The sequence below is a fragment of the Engraulis encrasicolus genome, chromosome 12, assembly GCF_034702125.1.
Source record: "Engraulis encrasicolus isolate BLACKSEA-1 chromosome 12, IST_EnEncr_1.0, whole genome shotgun sequence".
NCBI classification, from domain to species: Eukaryota; Metazoa; Chordata; class Actinopteri; order Clupeiformes; family Engraulidae; genus Engraulis; species Engraulis encrasicolus.
The window spans coordinates 18,667,129-18,686,876 of NC_085868.1; the positions used below are offsets into that span (position 1 = coordinate 18,667,129).

At 44.8% G+C, this 19,748-nt stretch overlaps 1 protein-coding gene across 1 annotated transcript in view; it reads left to right on the top strand.

The window, feature by feature from the left end:
* The window catches only part of LOC134459383 (low-density lipoprotein receptor-related protein 1B-like), a 628,069-nt gene that overhangs the window by 220,331 nt on the left and 387,990 nt on the right, over positions 1-19,748 (top strand). Inside the window, exons 22-23 of the mRNA XM_063211727.1 lie at positions 1,033-1,233; positions 10,730-10,975. Coding sequence (XP_063067797.1) covers positions 1,033-1,233; positions 10,730-10,975 — 447 coding nt within the window. The remainder of the gene's footprint in view (positions 1-1,032; positions 1,234-10,729; positions 10,976-19,748) is intronic.

The window sequence follows — 19,748 nt, forward strand, 5'->3', positions numbered from 1 at the left end:
ATATTGGCCGTCTGTCTGTACAAAGGAACCAGTTTGTTTTTTGAAGGTTTGGTTTCCACAGCAGCAAGCTAACAAAATATAAGCTGACCCTATCATCGCAAAGGCTCAAACTTGTATATCGAAAACAAGATTAAGGTCATCACATGGTTAACAAAATGTAGGCCTGTAACGCACCATACTTTTTGTTTCCTCGAAATAGATCCTACCTTTGCTTTGCTAGCTTCGCATTTTCGCCCCAAGGGGTTTCCCTGGAACAAATTAGCATTTGGACTTCCCTGAGGAGACCCTGGGAGGGAGTTGAGATTTTTCATCTCACAATTTTTGCATTTTTCCCTCATGGAATATCTCCGGTGACCAACCAGGGGCATAGCTACTGTATGCCAGGGGCGTATAACCACCCCAACCATTCACCCAGTCGGCTCCTCTGGCCCGCCCATTAAACTGCATTGTTTTTCCCTCCGAATGCTCCACCTGTGGTAGTGCGGTGCCAATCACTGCCAGTCATTTGGCATATTGATTACCCAATGTGGGGGAAAGCAAGCAATTTTATGGGTGGGCCCAGAGTTGCCGACTGGGTCCATGTCTAAACATCCCAACTCAGATGCATTTCATTCACAGATCAATACATCTACCCCCAGAGATCACAAACAGCTCTGAAATAATACCCATCTTCTTGCCCTTGGGCTCTAGAGAAGTGTACAAGAGGCAGCTACATAACAAAATGAGATAGGCTTATATGCTTTTAAGTAATTGAAATCCGAGCCAATCCACAAGCTCTAGTCAATGTGTATAAGCTGCGCACGGGTGTGTTATAATGGAAGATAATGGCTTGTGATGCAAGCTCATGTAAGGTCATGTAATGCACGCAGTATATAATACATGTAGAATGTACTGTTAAGTAAAACAATCTCAGCCAGTCGTCATCCCTGTTTTCAAGGAAAGTTATACGACGACGCAGCTGCGCGTGATGGTGACCTTGTGATCTAACATCAATCTCTACCTGTGTTGACCGCTTGTCACTCCACTGTGTAGGGAAGTGCATAAGCCGCAGCTGGGTGTGTGACGGGGACCACGACTGTGAGGACCACTCGGATGAGGAGGGCTGTGAGGTGGCCGCCTGTAAGCCGCCACGCCACCCCTGTGCCAATGACACGTCCGTCTGCCTGCCCCCCGAGCGCATCTGCAACGGCCGCAGGGACTGTGCTGACCACTCAGATGAGGGCCCCTTCTGTGGTGAGGAACGCACACACACATGCACGCATGCACGCTTGCATGCACACACGCTTACATGCACACACGCACGCTTGCATGCACACACGCACGCACGCACACACACGCACGCACGCACCAGAGGTCGCGTTAACCGACAAATGTCCGTCATTGACGGATTTTTTTGAAGGATGACGGAAAATTCTGAAGCCTGTCCGTCATTTTGACGGATCAATATTCAGGGTGATGATAAATAAATCACAAGTTTAAGTAGGCCTACTACACCTCTATCGAGTAGAGCAAATATGCATTTCAATTAGGCATAGTTATCAGCGCAGATAATTTCATGCTACTATCGTTTGCCTTTCTCCCTCTCTCCCTGCTTGTCATACCATGCGCCGCAGCTGGGCTGTGCGGCTGGCTGCAGCAGAGCGCGCGCCTCTGCACTTGCTCAAAATAATGAATTAAAATAACTAAGACGTTGCCACCATACACGTGTGACTTCGACTTTAAGATTCAGAACTATGTGTAGACCTAGGCCTACTACATTTACCGACTATCTGATTTTCTGCCAATGACAAAGTTGTCCCTCTATCGCCCTTCATAGAAGCATTCTTTCATAACTCCTTGCTTGAAACAAATAGGCTATGCGAATAGCACGTTTGCTAGCCAGAACCTTCACTCAAAGGCAACGCAGGTCTAAAACGCCTTCAGGACATTAACTAATAAAACGACGGATATTCAAGAACCTAAATATTACCAGGCAACGCAACTTACAACTTTGCAAACGTTGCCAGAAACGGCTAACCTTCTCTCATTTCGATAGCTGGTTCACCCATTATAGGTGATATATTTTTTATTCAGACAACTTTACTCCCAGAGCCAACATATAAGCCGATGGGGCTACGTATGGAGAGGCTCCCTTTACCGTCGCTGACATTTTTCAACAAAGTTTTGCGAAATCTGGTTGTCTTCCTGTTGTAGGCTTCAGTGCCTTTATCTACTGTCTGGGCTACACCTTTCTGCTTCAAGACGGCATTCCTTCCCATCGTGCATGTGAAGTCCAACGCAGATATTATTTATATATCATTAATCAGAGCAAAACGAGTGACTGACAGCTGTTGGATAAAGCCCTGCACGCGACTTTTAAAAAAGTGCTTGTGGTGACCATAGCGCTGAACACTGAATCAGGCGCGCGTCATGAGAGATATCTGCAGCTTTTTCAACAGTGCAATGAGGGAGGCAGAGAGAGAAAGTGGACAGCAAAATTGACTCCATCCTCAAAGTTGGAGAATGAATGTCGAGTGAAAGCGGGTGTATTCACAGCGGTTTACTCTCAATTGGCCGCAATTGCGCACGTGTTGTTCTCGGAGCGGGGTCGCGACCCCCACATTGAGAAACCAGGTGGGGAATTTAAAAAATAAGCGATGACAGATTTTTTTCGACCCTGTCCGTCAAAATGACGGACTGTGAAAAAGTCTAGCGCAACCTCTGGCACGCACGCACACATTCACAAGCTGTGCTGGACATTTTCAACTCTTATGAGTTGGCAAGCTGTAGTCAGGAGGACAGATAGGAGAGAATGGAAACATAAGTAGACACAACATGCAGGAACAGTGCTGAACATTCAGATGAGGAGCCCTTCTGTGGTGAGAAACGCACGTACACACACATACACCACACCCACACAAGTTGGCAAGCTGTAGTCAGGAGGACAGAGAGGAGAGAGAACACATACATAGACACAGCATAAAACTTCGGCTTTTTTCGCACAGCTGGCAGGTGCGTCGGAGATGGCACCATGGGTTACTCAGCAATAGTTTAAAGAAACTCCCGCACACTGACCATTTCGCTGTTCTTTCTTTAATAAACGACGTTTCGGTACCGAAACGTCGTTTATTAAAGAAAGAACAGCGAAATGGTCAGTGTGCGGGAGTTTCTTTAAACTATAGACACAACATAAAACATTGTTCTGTCTTGTATGCTGCTCTCTGGCCATTGCTAAGACTGTAGTCAGAGAGAATACAGGAAGAGGATGGAATGTAGAATGTCTTTTCTGTAGTATTGGATTCTATTGTCTTTGTTGTCAAGAATCCATAGTCTTTTTGCTGCCGTTACCCAGGAGGGCCATGTTCGTGGGAGCGGTGTGATCCTATACCAATTGCGACGAAGTAAGCAAGCTTTCATGATCCATCCGCCTATTTGTCTGGGCAGACCCAGTGGGCCGTGAAAGCCAAAGGATCCTCAACAGGTGTATATGACTGATGATAACATAATCCTTAGCACTCAGCTCATCCACCACGTCAGCATCCCCCCTCCCCTTCCTGTTGTCCTCCTCCTTCTACTAGCTCACCATTGCTCATTCCTTATCCTTGGAAGGGGATTTGAAGAGTAGGTGTGAGTAGCTTTGTGAGTGAGTGAGTGAGTGAGTGAGTGAGTGAGTGAGTGAGTGAGTGAGTGAGTGAGTGAGTGAGTGAGTGAGTGAGTGAGTGAGTGAGTGAGTGAGTGAGTGAGTGAGTGAGTGAGTGAGTGAGTGAGTGAGTGAGTGAGTGAGTGAGTGAATGAATGGGTGGATGGGTGGGTGGGTTTGTGAGTGAGTGAGTGAGTGAGTGAGTGAGTGTGTGAGTGAGTGAGTGAGTGAGTGAGTGAGTGAGTGAGTGAGTGAGTGAGTGAGTGAGTGAGTGAGTGAGTGAGTGAGTGAGTGAGTGAGTGAGTGAGTGAGTGAGTGTGTGGGTGAATGTGAGTGAGTGAGTGAGAACAGAAGCTGAAGCTGAAGCTGAGCATCATTTACCGCAAACACATACACCTTCCACTCCCTCTTTGCTGTCAGTTCAAGTTCTTAGCTCTCTCTTATCTCTACACATTTGAGAATCAACTACAGCAGAAAGGTAATGCACATGCTACATCACATGCGCATCAGCACATGCTACATCACATGCACAGCAGAAAGGTAATGCACATGCTACATCAGAGTACAGGTATCAGGGTAAAGAGAACAACCCTCTTTGGCAATTCAGGTGGAAAAAAAGTTCCTTGAACTTTATGCTTTGGATTCATTGATAGACACAAAAGAGAATAATGATGCTTGATGTTTTTTTCTGGTCATCATTCTATAATATGTTATTTCATAAAGGGAAACAAGCAGGACTGGACCGGGGGAGAGATAGGGCCCAGGCAATTTTGACTGAAAAGGGCCCCTCATAATTCGCAGTGCAGAACTGAGGCCCATGGGGGTGCGGGGCCCACCGGGAATTCCCCCTCTATGTCAGATGACAATTCCAGCCCTGGAAATGAAGAAAGAAACTAACATTGTAACATTCTTACATTCTTGTGGGCTTTGTGTGAATGTGAGTGGAGACTGTAAAGCCCATGTCCTATCCCAAGACTATGCAATATCTCTCAGTTCAACACAGGCCGACCTCAGCATAAGCATCGGATTTGGCCGGATATGACTTAAGGCTGGGATTTCCTTTGCTTTGGGAACATAAGCCTGTGCATATTGACCTTGGTGTTTTCTCAGACGTGTGTCAATGCGGTACTTTATCTTGAGGTTTATTTTATTGAGCGCATGAGAATATAAGACTGGTGTGGTCAGGTGTAAAATACTAATATATATCTATATTATTATATTATCTTTATTTATAGCCTAATATAGTAATATTTCAAGCCATGAAAGCAGGCTAGAATAAACATCCATTTGAACATTTCCAGAAAAATTCTCATTTCATTATAGATATGCATGCTGGACTAAGCAATAAGATTTGCTCATATTCTTATGTGTGTGAGTATAACACTGTGCAATTTTGTCATTTAACATTTGGATTTAATAGTAATAAATGTGGTTACTAAGGTAGATACTATTGGTCACTATAACAGTGCCTAGGGCAGACAATCCATAGGTCATCGAAAAAAGGCCAGCTAAACAAATGAAAGCCAATTAATGTTATCAGAACGTTATACCTGCTATCCATATACAGTGATATATCCATGGATTTGAACCCTGCTCACATGTATATGGATATGTTTGGGCATTTTGTTTGCACCTTAAAATAATTTTAGCGGGCTATAATGGATCTTTTTAAAACTGGAATTATAAGTGGACAGTAGAGTGAAGTCAACCTGTCGCAATGGTGTATTTTTATCCACCTGCCGTGTTATAAAGTAAACAGATTATTTTTTAAATCAGCTTTTAAAGATATCTGAATATGTGTAAACAATACCTTAGACTCTGCCGAAATACTACAAAAGATTTGGCACACTAAATAGAGTTTAAACATTATGGTAACACTTTATTTTAGGGATACATCTATTCCCAAGCAGCAAATTAACGTGCCCAACACATTTTTTTTAACGTTTATTTTTGGTGAGGGACACGTTCAGAATTGGTTCAGAATAGGTTCAGAATTGCGTTCAGATATGGTTAATTTGTAGGTTCCCGATTACGTGCTCAGCACGTTCTGAAAGGGTTATCTTTTGGTGTCCAACACGTTCTCTAAACGTTTCAAAATGGTGTCAAACAACACGTTCGGAAAAACACGTCCACGGACGTTAGGGTGCATCAGTTGCCCCCTATGAAAAGATATTGCCTTGGCCCTATAGTAAAAATGTTCTACACCCAGTAAAAACACGCTGTGTAAAATATTTTGAAATTTGGATGAAGTCTACCGGGGCCACCAGCCCCATGAAAATAGAAAATAATGGTGATAGTCAGAATCTTGGAATAGAAATGGACATTTTGCTGCATAAAGCTACCCAATAAAAATCATATTGTCTCAGCTCTGTGATAAAAATGTTCTATGCACAGTAAAATCACTCTGTGTAAAATATGTTGAAATGTAGATGAATTCTACCGGGTCCACCAGGCCCATGAAAATACAAAATAATGGTGATGGTGATGGGCAACCTGGATTCCAAAGCTGAAGTCCAGTGCCACATATTCCAAATGACATACCTAGTTTTACCTTTCCAGTTAGGGCAATTGGACAGGTAAAACCAGGTAATTTGAAATCTGTGGCACTGGATTGTAGCTTTTGAATCTAGGTTTGCCATTGTCTTAAAACAGAGGTGGACAAACCGCGTGACACATTTGCCCCAGCCAATATAATGAACCAGCTGAGCCTAATTACCACTTAAGCCAGGTTGATGAGGTAATTAGTGATTAGTATCACCTGTATTGGGAGCACAAACAGAAGGAATATCTAAGCAGGTTGTGTATTCAGTCGATCCACTTACACAGACTTCAGTCTCAGGACAGACTGATGGTCAAACTGCTATATTTAGGCAAATTTGCTCTTCTGCAATACAATATCAATTCCTTGCTGCCTTGGACCACTGCTAGTATCAAGCAAGAGATTGCAAAGCTGCATGACTGTTATATTTGTGTGTTTCACCTGTGGGCCTACAATTCATGGAGGAACATCTGTACTAAAGCTGTGAATGTTTCTTGGAATGCCTAGGCTACAAAGCAGTCAATACAACTGTATTGAAGAGTGCCATTACTTCTTTATCCCATCACCTGTGGTAGTATTTCACTTTACTCCATCAGATGAGTACCATAACTTACCTGAGAGGCCCTTGGCAATGGACTCTGGACCTGGTGATACCCATGAATACACCTAGAAGCCACTTAAGTACAGGTTTTGGGAAGCCACTCTTTCCAACATCACATACAGTTGTATTGTATGTACTCTATTGAACTACTGCAGGGATTTCTTAAAAAAACACAGGTCATTCCAAGGAGCATTCACAGCTTTAGTACAGATGCTCCACCAGGTATTAACAGCTACCTGTACAATCCTGTAGGCCCACAGGTGAAGCACACAAAAGTCATACAACTTCGCAATCTCTTGCTTGATACTGGCAGTGGGTCAGCTGGTTCATTATATTGGCTATATTTGGAATATATGGCACTGGACTTTGGAATCCAGGTTGCCCATCACTATCACCATTGTTTTGTATTTTCATGGGCCTGGTGGACCCAGTAGAATTAATCTAAATTTCAACACATTTTCCACAGAGTGATTTTACTGTGCATAGAACATTTTTTTTATCACACAGCTGAGACAATATGCAGCAAAATGTCCATTTCTATTCAGGGCTGGACTGGGCGATAAATAGGGCCCGGGCACTTTTGGATTTAAGGGGGCCCCCTCATTATTATTAGTGCCGCAGAACTGACTCACCGGTGGGCCCCGCACCCTCATGGGCCCCTATTTTCAGTAATGTAAAAAATAAAAAAATGGGGGCCCACGAGGGTGCGGGGCTCACCGGGAAATGCCCGCCATGCCAGATGGCCAGTCCAGCCCTGTTTCTATCCAAGATATTGACCATCACCATTATTGTCTATTTTCATGGGGCTGGTGGACCCATAGAACTTCATCCAAATTTCGAAATATTATACACAGAGTGATTTTACTGTGCATAGAACATTTTTATCACAGAGCTGAGACAATATGTTTTTTATTGAGTAGCTTTATGCAGCAAAATGTCCATTTCTATTCCAAGATTCTGACTATCACCATTATTTTGTATTTTCATGGGGCTGGTGGCCCCGGTAGACTTCATCCAAATTTCAAAATATTTTACACAGTGTGTTTTTACTGGGTGTAGAACATATTTACTATTGGGCCAAAGCAATATATTTTCATAGGGGGCAACTGATGCACCCTTACGGACGTACAAATAAGGTGTACATTTGGGTTTTATTACGTGTTCAACACCTATTTTTGACACCAAAAATAAAACCTGCCGCAGCGCCATGGGCTTGCTTTTTCTGTTAGGGGCTTAAAATTTGGCCTATGCTTTATCCTATAGCATTTATGAGGCCATTACCATTATTACTACTGTTATTATTATAGCCTTAGTTAGCCTAGTTATGCAAAAGAAGAAAAGCATATGTGTAATGCAAGTGTTTATTTAGAAAAAAACAAGCTGCCACTTGGACTTGGGCTGGAGTGCAGTCTGTGTCTGGGCTTTCTGTTGTCAATGTTGAAGAGGACGCTTGCGTTGGTTTCACCTGAAACATGAAAAGAAGAACTTATTCAACAAGTGATGCTCATGACAAATATCATAATGGGCCGCAGCTGCATGAGCCCACTCTAAAAATCATGCTTTGCTGGTCGCGAGGATTTCACTGTGATGTCCGTTGGGTTCAAGGGACTCGTGTATGAAATATGAAACAAAATCTTATCAACATACTTCTATGTCTTCTCACCTTATTAATACAATAATACAGAGGTGGCACCTGTAGTAATCTTAAATAATAGTCTCCAGTACAATACAATGTTCGTAACGGTAGGCTAGAAGTATGGAAACCACGTTTCATTACAGTCTAAAAGCCCCCTTTGTTTTTAATGAGTAAATGTTATTAGCAAAATGCTAATGACAACTCACCGGAGTTTCACGTTTGAAGTTTCACGTCGTCGATCCAGAAAGAAAAATTGTCAAAAGGAGGGTTGATAGTTGGTAGTAAAGAGGATGCGGGTAAAGTCAAGAAGGTGAAAATATGAAAGATGAAGGATAAAATAGTCAAAGTTTACGGAGAAAACAAGAGGGTGAAGGTCTGTCAGAGTCAGGTCAGGCAAAAGAAGTGAATTTTCAGTTAATCAGAGCGGTCGCCTAGCAACCGGCCAACCGCGAGCTGCACAGCTGCATCCAATTCAGACAAAAACAATTTGGACTTCGGTGCTAGATCAGTGTTTTAAGAAACGTGTCTTTTGACACTAAATCTGTATGTTCGAATTTAGTGTCAGATCAGTGTTTTAAAAACGTGTCTTTTGACACCAAATCTGTACTTTCAGATTTCGTGTCAGATCAGTGTTTTAAAAAAACGTGTCTTTTGACACCAAAACTGCATGTTCGAATTTGGTGTCAGATCAGTGTTTTAAGAAACGTGTCTTTTGACACTAAATTTGTACGTTCAGATTTCGTGTCAGATGCGTTGATATTTTCACGTGTTATTTGACACTAAACCTAAACTTGTATTGAACGTTTTTAAAAGGTGTTTTTGCAAACGTGTCAAAGAAAACGTTCCACAAACGTGTTTGACACGTTGGTTTTATTCAACACCTAAATGACACCGTTAAAAAACGTGTCAATTGGTTCAGAAAACGTGTTTTGCTGCTTGGGTTAGCACTAATACATACAATGTGTCTGTATAAGTAACTTGTAAGGCATGTACAACGCAAAAGCAAACATTTGTTAGGCATGTATTCGCAAATGTCTTGTTCATGCATAATAAGGGATTTATTACCAATTTAACCTCAGTAAGGACCTAGTAGGCCTTAGCGTTTGCTTAGTATATGCCTTACAAGTTACTTATGCAGGCATTAACATTGTAAGTATTTTAGATGTATCCCTAAAATAAAATGTTACCAACATTATTTACTCATATGCCATCCAGTTGTTTTAGGATGTTGATTATGAAAGGAACAGGACAAACTAGATGAACTAAGGAGGGCAAGAAACCTGGATATCTCTGAGCATCCAATTTTACATTATACTTACAGACAGAATTTCCTATTGTAGTCAAAGCTTTCTGTGGAGAAAGTTCAATTTTGTTCTTGTTAAGGAAGCTAATGTCGGTGATGAGGGGTGGGGATATCTTACTCTTGGAGGCAGCTTTTTCTTGGAAGACATTTTCAGCAATTTACCTTCTGGCCTCAACTGTCAGAATCTGAAAAGGACTGGACACATATCTGTCTGCAGGCAAATAATGAGAGAGAGAGAGAGAGAGAGAGAGAGAGAGAGAGAGAGAGAGAGAGAGAGGGAGAGGGAGAGAGAGAGAGAGAGAGAGAGAGAGAGAGAGAGAGAGAGAGAGAGAGAGAGAGAGAGAGAGAGAGGGAGAGGGAAATCGATTCGTTTTAACGCCTGGTGAATTGTTTACTTTCTGGAGCAAATGAAAGATGCAGCACAGTTGCACTCAAGCTGTATTTCCACTTGAATTCCTTTGGGTTATGATTGAAATCATGACTTGTCTCCATAGGGTTACATTTAGTGTGACTGCATCAGATGTGTGTAGGAATATGATACTGCTTCATCATAACATGGAATAAATAATTTGTCACACATATATGTCGTTTCTTGGCTTGATACTACTTCAAAAGATTTTTCAAGCACACATCTTTAAATTGTGTTGTTCAAACCTGTTGAAGATTAGAAATTTGTCTTTCACCTTTTCCTCTCGAGGGTGAAGTAGCTACCCTTATTTATAGACATTAATTAGACTCTAACAGCCCCTGAAAATACTCTCGGGAAACCCCTGCATTTCTAAACTTCATGCTTTTCTACAGTGGGGTCGTTTCACATGATCCGGATTTTCATCATTAGACAAGTATTAACCATGTCTTTATAATACTTTTTATGAGTCCCTTGTTAAAAAGTGTTACCAAACTGTCTTTACACCCCCCCCCCCCCCTCTCTCTCGCCTTCCCTCCCTCTGTCCTTTATACCCAACCCTCTCTTTCTTGTCATCCCTCTGTGTTTAACACCCCCTCTCTCCTTCCCTCCCTCTATCCTGTAGAGGAGTGCTCGGTGATGAATGGCGGCTGCAGCCACCAGTGCTCCGTGGCCCCGGGGCGCGGCGTGGTGTGCTCCTGCCCCGCGGGCCTCCATCTTGGCTCGGACGGCCGCAGTTGCGAGGCGGTGGACTACTGTACCAAGCACCTGAGGTGCAGCCAGGTGTGCGAGCAGTACAAGACCACGGTCAAGTGCTCCTGCTACCCCGGCTGGAGGCTGGACCCCCAGGGCGAGGAGTGCCACAGCACAGGTATGCTGAATGCTGGAGACACGTGTGTGTGTGTGTGTGTGTGTGTGTGTGTGTGTGTGTGTGTGTGTGTGTGTGTGTGTGTGTGTGTGTGTGTGTGTGTGTGTGTGTGTGTGTGTGTGTGTGTATGCATGCATGTGTGTGTGTGTGTGTATCCTTCAGGTATGCTGGAGTGTGTGTGTGTGTGTATGTGTGTGTATGTGTGTGTATGTGTGTGTGTGTGTGTGTGTGTGTGTGTGTGTGTGTGTGTGTGTGTGTGTGTGTGTGTGTGTGTGTGTGTGTGTGTGTGTGTGTGTGTGTGTGTGTGTGTTTCCCTCAGGTATGCTATAGGGCAATGAACTGGCTCAGCTTTGAAGTGACCTTCTGCCCTCTCTTCCTCCTCTCCACCTCTATTTCGCTTGCTCGGCAGGTGTTCATGAGTGTGTGTGTGTGTGTGTGAGAGAGAGAGAGAGAGAGAGAGAGAGAGAGACTATGACTTTGTGTTGGAGTGTGTGTGTTGACTGTGTTTTGGAGTGTGTGTGTGTGTGTGTGTGTGTGTGTGCATGAAGTATCCTTCAACTCACTCCAGTCGATTGCTCCATGGCCACTCTCAACACACACGCACACACACACACACACACACACACACACACACACACACACACACACACACACACACACACACACACACACACACACACACACACACACACACACACACACACACACACACACACACACACACACACACACACACACACACACACACTGTTGGCCATCACAAGCCCAGTACAATAGGCAGAGGGTTGTGAAGAATCTTCCATTGTGCAAAAACACAAGCAAAGCACAACCTTCAGGATCACATCAGATATCAGGTGTGTGTTCATGTTTGTGTATGTATGTATGTGTGTGTGTGTGTGTGTGTGTGTGTGTGTGTGTGTGTGTGTGTGTGTGTGTGTGTGTGTGTGTGTGTGTGTGTGTGTGTGTGTGTGTGTGTGTGTGTGTGTGTTCGTGCGTGCGTGTGTGTGGCCTCCGACACTTGCGATTTACTGTATCAACATGAGAGTGTATGAGCATGAAGCTGTTTGTTGTTTTGTTGGCACGGTTAAGATTGTGTTTATTAATTTATGATGTGCGTGTGTGTGTGTGTGCATGTTTGTCAGTTTATGTGTGAGGTGTTGATCGGCAGGGGGAAACGGCTCCCTACTGATGAATGAAGATTCAGGTAGAGGTGATATAGCCTAAGGGTATGCCAGAAGCTGTCAGTGTGTTCGTGTGTGTGTGTGTGTGTGTTTGCATCTGTGTGTGTGTGCTTTACCTTTTATCACTCTGAATAATGCAATAGATAGGTAGCTCTTTGCTCCCATAAACACTCAAGTCAATCATATTCATGGTCAGATTTCCAAGAGAAACCATCACCCCTCCTCCCCAGACCAGTTGTCATGCACATCATATAGTACTGTACTGTATGTCTGCATACTATGATGAAGCTTTTACTGGCAACGTCTAAGTCTAACTCTTTTTTTCTTTCATTCTTTCTTACGTTCTGTCTTTCCTTCTTTCATTTCCTCCTCCTTTTTTATTTCCTAACTGCCTGCTGGTGATTAACCCATAGCTAAATATTCAGAGAGAGAGAGAGAGAGAGAGAGAGAGAGAGAGAGAGAGAGAGAGAGAGAGAGAGAGAGAGAGAGAGAGAACAACAAAGTGTGAAAGCATGAAATAGAGAGCGAAAGAGAGAGCAACTTTGGTCTGAACTTGAAAGTCTGGGAATTCTTTTGTTATATGAAAGGCAGAGGGGAGGGAAACGATAATACGAAATAACCAAAGATGCAGAATTGGCCAGTGAATTATTAATTAAATGTGATCTTGTTTCTATCAGAAAGTTACCCGAAAGGAGTTTCACACATTACACAATGCACTGCCAAGAAAACCTCATAAAGATGTATTGTGTTTGTACGTCTTAGTGGTTGTTATGTTTGGGTTGTAATGTAGTGTGTATGTGTGTGTGTGCGTGCGTGTGTGGGTGCGTGCGTGCGTGCGTGCGTGCGTGCGTGCGTGCGTGCCTGCATGCGTGCGTGCGTGCGTGCGTGCGTGTGTGAGCGAGTGCGTGTGTGTGTGTTCCTGTCCTGAGACTTCAAGTCATGCCGGTCTGTGCTTTGATATAATTTTGCTCTATTTTCAACATTTTTTTTCTCCTTTTAAATTCACTGCCAGTCAGTGTATCAGCATATTATCATTGCGTGTGGCTAATCACCTCATCTCTCTCCCTACCCCGTCGCTCCCGCAGATCCCTTTGAGCCCTTGGCAATCTTCCATCTCCCTTGTTCCCCAGAATCCTTCGAGCCCTTTGTAGTGTTCTCAATCCGCCATGAGATTGTTACCACGCGAGATGTGTTGCAAATACGTCCATCCATTCAGGCTTAGGGTGACCAAATGTCCGTATTCCCCAGAACAATTTACGACTTTTCCTGGGCATCCAGGGATATTTCCAGTGGTCGAGTTGTAAAATCAAACCAGGGAGGATGGTCAGAGATGGATTGTGGTTATTGGGGAGAAAGTTTAGAAAATTCAGTTGTTGAAAGTGCAATTTTAACACAATATGGGCTGTATTCTCCCACCCGTGTAAGTAAAAAAAAAAAGCGCGCAACAGCGCCTCCACGCTTACTCAAGTGTGTGCTTAAGCGGGGTTTACGCGGGATTTCACTAGTTGCGCACTTTGGGTGGGGCCAGGGCAAAATCAGAGTGTTTCTCATGTAAATCAATTCTAAGTGCATTCTCCCGTCCACTTACGCGCTATTGCCTTTACGCGCATCAAAGGGCTGTAGTAAGGTCAAGCGCCACTATGAGGCTAAATGTAATATTTAATTTGATTTTCGCTTGGCTCGCATTTTGAACATTTTACACGCTATATTTGTTGATGTTCCGTTTGTACCGTCAGCGTGAATCCAAATCGAAATTCAGTTATCAGTAGTCCTATTTCTAAACTAGGCCTACACAATTCCACATTACCTGTGGCCCCAGAACATGTTCTCATATCGGTGAACTTACAAACAAATGCAAGCAATCAATTAATCATCATATCATTTCGTGTTCACGGACTGCAACCAAAACATCAACCTGCGCAAGTGGAAGGCACGTCAGACCAAATATAATGCTGTCCATGATAAGTATAATGCTGTTCCAATCGTCTGGACAGTCATCCAATTTAGGCCTATTCAAAAACAATCTTCAGCATTTTTTTTATGTTGTAGCCACGTTAAGTGCTTTTTATTGCAACTTCTCCACTTTTGTGATTTATTGGAAGTCGTGCATATGTGCAGCATGTAGGCTATTAACCATCCTGGACTGGTCCCCGAGATACAGTTACCATCAACCTATTGCATGTTGTACTATCTGTTTTTTTAAGACACAAACATAGACCTATTTACTGAAGCTTATTACAGCTAAACGTAGGCCTACCTTTTTACATGTCAGAGCATATCTTTGGCATTTCGCTTCTGGTCGCTATTACAGCCCAGCATCTGCGTGTTTAAGTCCTGGCTTGGCATTGCATGTTAATGCCCAATTCCCATGTCTGCGACAGAATATAAAGTCTCAGGTTTTGCACACACGTTTCTAATCAATATTCGCGTTGACATCGCTTCGTAGAATGTAAGGATGCTTGGGTATCAATGGAAGGCTCCTTTTCTGCCCTTTCAGATAATATTAATGTCACGTTGCTGCTGTGGAAGACGCGGAGAAGCGCTTTTAAAAGTCAGCATATACAATGTTTGTTACTGTGGGAATTAAGAGGCAATGACCAGCATTTTAAATACATTTTTAATCTCCGGTATTGTGTAGGCAACACATCAAACTTCATTTAAAAAAATGTTTCATGATGTTTATTATTTCAATCAACCTGTTGCTGCGCTCCAAAATGCTGAGCTGCAGTTACCAGGCTTGTACGAAATTCCGAATGGAAAGAATTTCAATTCAAAATAATGCCATAATACGAACACTAGGTGGTGCCATTACCTTGAATTTCTTTGAATTTATTTTACACCACCCATTGAAAGTACATAGAACAACACCACCTAGTGTTCATATTATGGCACTACTTTGAATTGAAATTCTTTCCATTCGGAATGTCGTACAAGCCTGGCAGTTACCGCGAATGGGACACATCGCGTTTCCATCTCATTATCTTACCTCCACTACTCGCCTTGTGTTTGTGAAAAGGAGTGGAGGTTAGATTTTGAAATGCTTTTGCACGACAACTTTTGTCACGTGGTTTTATCTAGGATCTCAATGGACTATCGAGGTTTTCACATGGTTGAACTGAAAATCCATGCGCCAACGGTTTCTTTGTAGCCACAACGGATGAAGTTGGCGGAGACGCATCCCTTATTTAGCATATATCACGCCCATGTTGGGCTACGCGCTGTTTTTCAGAGTTAAGCGCGAGGGGTGTGGCGACGTTCCAGAGGGGAGAATACGCGCAAGATGAAAGCGCGTATAAGGTGCGCGCGGAAAACCGACTTAAGTGGAGACGGGAGAATTCTGCCCTATGTGAAGAAGGGATGCCTGTTTTAGAAGATGATTTTGACGATTTTCATTGAGGGGGATGATTTTAGACCATTTTCATGGTAGGGGGGACGGCATCCCCCATCCCCCACCCCCCTACAACTCGAGCCCTATATCATTGTACTGCCCTCCTAATGGTGTTCATAACCAGAATTAGACAGCCAGCCAAACTCCCTGAATGATGACACGAGAGTCAGGATGTAGCGTCTCAAGCTCCAAGATTTTATGTAGACTCTTGTTGTCAGACAAGGTGTAAAACTGAAATAATACAGAAATAAAGCGGAATGAATTCTTTATACAATTACTAGAGTATGAATATTAAACCAAAATCAGATGAATTATAGTAAAAAATACAGTACAGGTATGTACAATAACCTAGATACATGATACGATAAGCATATCCTATGCTGAGCGGTGTTACCAAACCGGAATCTAGATATTAATCTAGCAACATAAACATTTCCATCAATATACATTAAAACTGAAAGATATCAATCTTATGAACACATTTTTACTCACAGACGATGCTTTCTACGGCTCAAAACAAAAGGATGGAGACAGATGAGAAGACAGCTTCATGATCTGCTGACATCTGCTTGAACTGACAGGAACATGTGCTTAAACTACTTCCTGTATTTCCTTTTCCTAAATTCCAACTTCCTGTTGCAATACCACATTTGACCACATTACCAAAAAGGGGGGCGCTAAAATGCCAAAAAACTTAAAACTGCCTGGGAGGCAGAACACTCCCCGCCTGGCGTCTGTGATGCCACTAACATTTAAACTATTCAAACACTTAGTCCTCTTTGGGAAGAAGAAGAACGACGGCTGAGACTGGTCTCAAGAATGTCTTTGGTATCCCTTGCGCTGCAGTCTTCACTTCCACCTTGCGCACCTTTCCATCCTGGCTAGGGTAGGTCGTGGTCACCAGTGCCAGGGGCCACTCGTTTCTTGCAGCTTGGCTGTCCTTTAACAGCACTACGTCGCCTTGTTGCAGGTTGCGGTGTGCCCCAACCCACTTGCGACGGCTCTGTAGCATAGGGAGGTACTCCCGTCTCCATCGGGTCCAGAACGTGCTCGCGAGGGCTTGCACCTGTCTCCATTGGCTCTGGTGGAGGTCTTTGTCTGAGAAGTTCCCAGGTGGAGGAGGCACAGCACCCTTTTGCGTGAGCAGCGTTGTGGGAGTCAAGAGGAAAGGAGCGTCCGGATCGGTGGACACTGGAGTAAGGGGTCTGGCGTTGATGATTGCAGAAACTTCACACATGAAAGTGCAAAGGACCTCATGGGAGAGATGGACGTGCTCCTGTAGCAGTATGGAGTCGAAGATTCGTCGGGCTACTCCGATCATCCGTTCCCAAGAGCCTCCCATGTGCGACGAGTAGGGGGGATTGAACTCCCAAGAGCAACCTTGGTCACTCAGGTATCTCTGGATACTGGGTCCTTGTTGTTTTGCCAGTCCGAGTTCCTTGCTAGCGGCGATGAAATTGGTCCCGCAATCAGACCTTAGATGCTTTGCAGGTCCCCGGATTGCAAAGAATCGCCTCAGGGCGTTGATGCAACAAGAGGTGTCCATGGACTCGATTACCTCGATATGCACCGCTCTGGTGCTCATGCATGTAAACAATATCGCCCATCGTTTGCTTTCAGCATGCCCGCCTCTGGTGCGTCTCGCAGTGACCTTCCACGGCCCGAAAACATCCAGCCCAACATAACTGAAGGGTGGAGATGTGCTGAGGCGCTCGGGTGGCAGGTCTGCCATGGTTTGCTCTTCCATCTTGCCTCGTAGCTTCCGACAGGTGACGCACCCATAAATGATGGAGCTGACGAGCCTTTTGCATCCAATGATCCACAGGCCTGAAGACCTTACGGCACCTTCAGTGAAATGGCGCCCCTGATGTTTCACCTGCTTGTGGTGGTAGGACACTAACAGGGCAGAAACGTGGTTGCGCTTAGGTAGAACAAGGGGGTTCTTTTCAGCGTGTTCCAATGGCGCATGAGCAAGCCTGCCTCCAATTCTCATGAGGCCTTCTTCTACCTTTGGACTGAGTTTAAAGAGTGGGCTGCTGGTGGGTAGAGCCTCACCATTGGCCAGAGCAGAGAACTCTGCTGGGAAAGCTTCTCTTTGGACTGCTTGTATGATGACATTCATGGCTTGTGAACGCTCATCGGGTGTGCGAGGTTGTTCGCACCAATGCCAGCCTTTACATCCCTTGGCATAGTCCTTAGACTTGCGACACCGGACTATGTGGATGAGCAAGGCGACAGCTCTCACTAGTGAGTCCCAAGTTGAAAAGCGCTTGAACCGATCTGTCTTGAGGGATTGTGCTTGGACCTGTGTATGGAAGCTTGATACCTCAGGTCGCACCTCAACGTCAAGTTCGGGACTGATGAGTTCAAAGGACTCGGACTCCTCTTGCAGGTCATTGTACGGTCTTTGGAGGAAAGCTGGTCCGCTGAACCATGTTGTTTTTGCCAGGTTTGACGCAGAGACACCCCTGGATGCGTGGTCAGCTGGATTGTGCTCTGTTGGTACATAGAGCCACTGCTCTGGCTTGGTCGACTGACGTATCCTCTGCACTCTGTTGTGTACATACACGTAGAAGCGCTTCACCTCGTTATGTATGTACCCTAAGACCACTTTACTATCGCAGTAAAACTTGACTGCATCCATCTTGAGGTCGATCTCGTCAAGGATGAGCTCTGCCATTTCTACTGCTAGCACAGCGCCACAAAGTTCGAGCCGAGGGATGGTAGGCTTACACTGAGGGGCTAACTTGGCTTTCCCTAGGACGAAGCCAACGTGGCTGTTCCCGTCTTCATCAATGGCTCGAAGGTAGGCAACTGCACCAATAGCCTTGGTGGAGGCGTCGGAGAACACACACAGTTCCAGTCGGCGTGCCTTAGTGAGGGAATCTGGTGTGTAGGTACGCGGGATGTGCAGCTCTTTCAGCTCCAGGAGTGAGTCTCTCCAGGTTACCCATTCACTTCGTTTCTCCTCTGGGAGTGGAGCATCCCAATCCGAAGTGTCACAGGTAAGTTCCCGTAGAAGAGCTCTTCCTTGCACTGTGACCGGAGAGGCTAGACCGAGTGGATCAAAGACACTGTTGATGGTGGACAGGACACCACGCCGGGTGAAAGGCTTGTCACCCACGGACACTTGGAAGGTAAAGGCATCGCTAGCTATCTCCCAGCACAACCCAAGACTTCGCTGTAAAACTGTGCTCTCCTCACTCAGATCTAGATCCTGTATGCTTACAGCATGATCCTCTGGTGGGAAGGCCTTCATCACAGCAGGGCTGTTAGAGACAATTTTGTGAAGTCGAAGGTTTGACTCTGCAAGAGATGCTTGCGTCCTCTTGAGAAGACTGATGGCCTCAGTGTCGCTGGGCAAGGACATGAGCCCGTCGTCCACATAGAAGTGTCTCTCTATGAACCTTTGTGTGTCTGAGCCATGTTCACGTTCACCTTCTTTGGCGGCAAGCCTCAGCCCATAGATGGCGATGGAGGGCGAAGGGCTATTGCCGAAAACATGTACCTTCATCCGGTACTCGATGATGTCTTTCGTCGGGTCATTATCCCTGAACCACAAGAACCTCAAGAAGTTCCGGTGGTCTTCCCGGACCAGAAAGCAGTAGAACATTTTCTGGATGTCCGCCATGATTGCCACTTGCTCCTTTCGGAAGCGGATAAGGACTCCCAGCAGGCTATTGTTAAGGTCTGGGCCTGTTAACAGCACGTTGTTAAGGGAGACGCCACCTTCCTGAGCACTGGAGTCGAATACCACTCGAATTTGATCAGGCTTTCGAGGGTGATAGACTCCAAATGTCGGGAGGTACCAGCACTCTTCGTCTTGCATCAGACAGGGGCTGGTTCGGCATGATCATCCTCAAACACCTTTCTCATGAAGTCGAGGAACTGCTGCTTCATCACAGGTTTCCTGTTCAGGGTCTGACAAAGTGAGGAAAGGCGATTGAGAGCCTGCTTTCGATTGTTTGGGAGTCGCCTTCGCGGGACCTTGAAGGGTAATGGGGCAACCCAGTTGTTCTTGTCATCTCTGTACACCTCTGAGTCCATGATCTTTAGAAAGGCTACGTCTTCGATGGATTGAGCAACCTTATTGTCGTTTTCTGTTGTTTGGAACAGGTTCTGACCCAAGCTATGCTCTGTAACTCTTTCTGGACTGGACTTGCAGGTGTTGGCGACACCACTTGGTTGCTCCCCGCCGTGGCACACT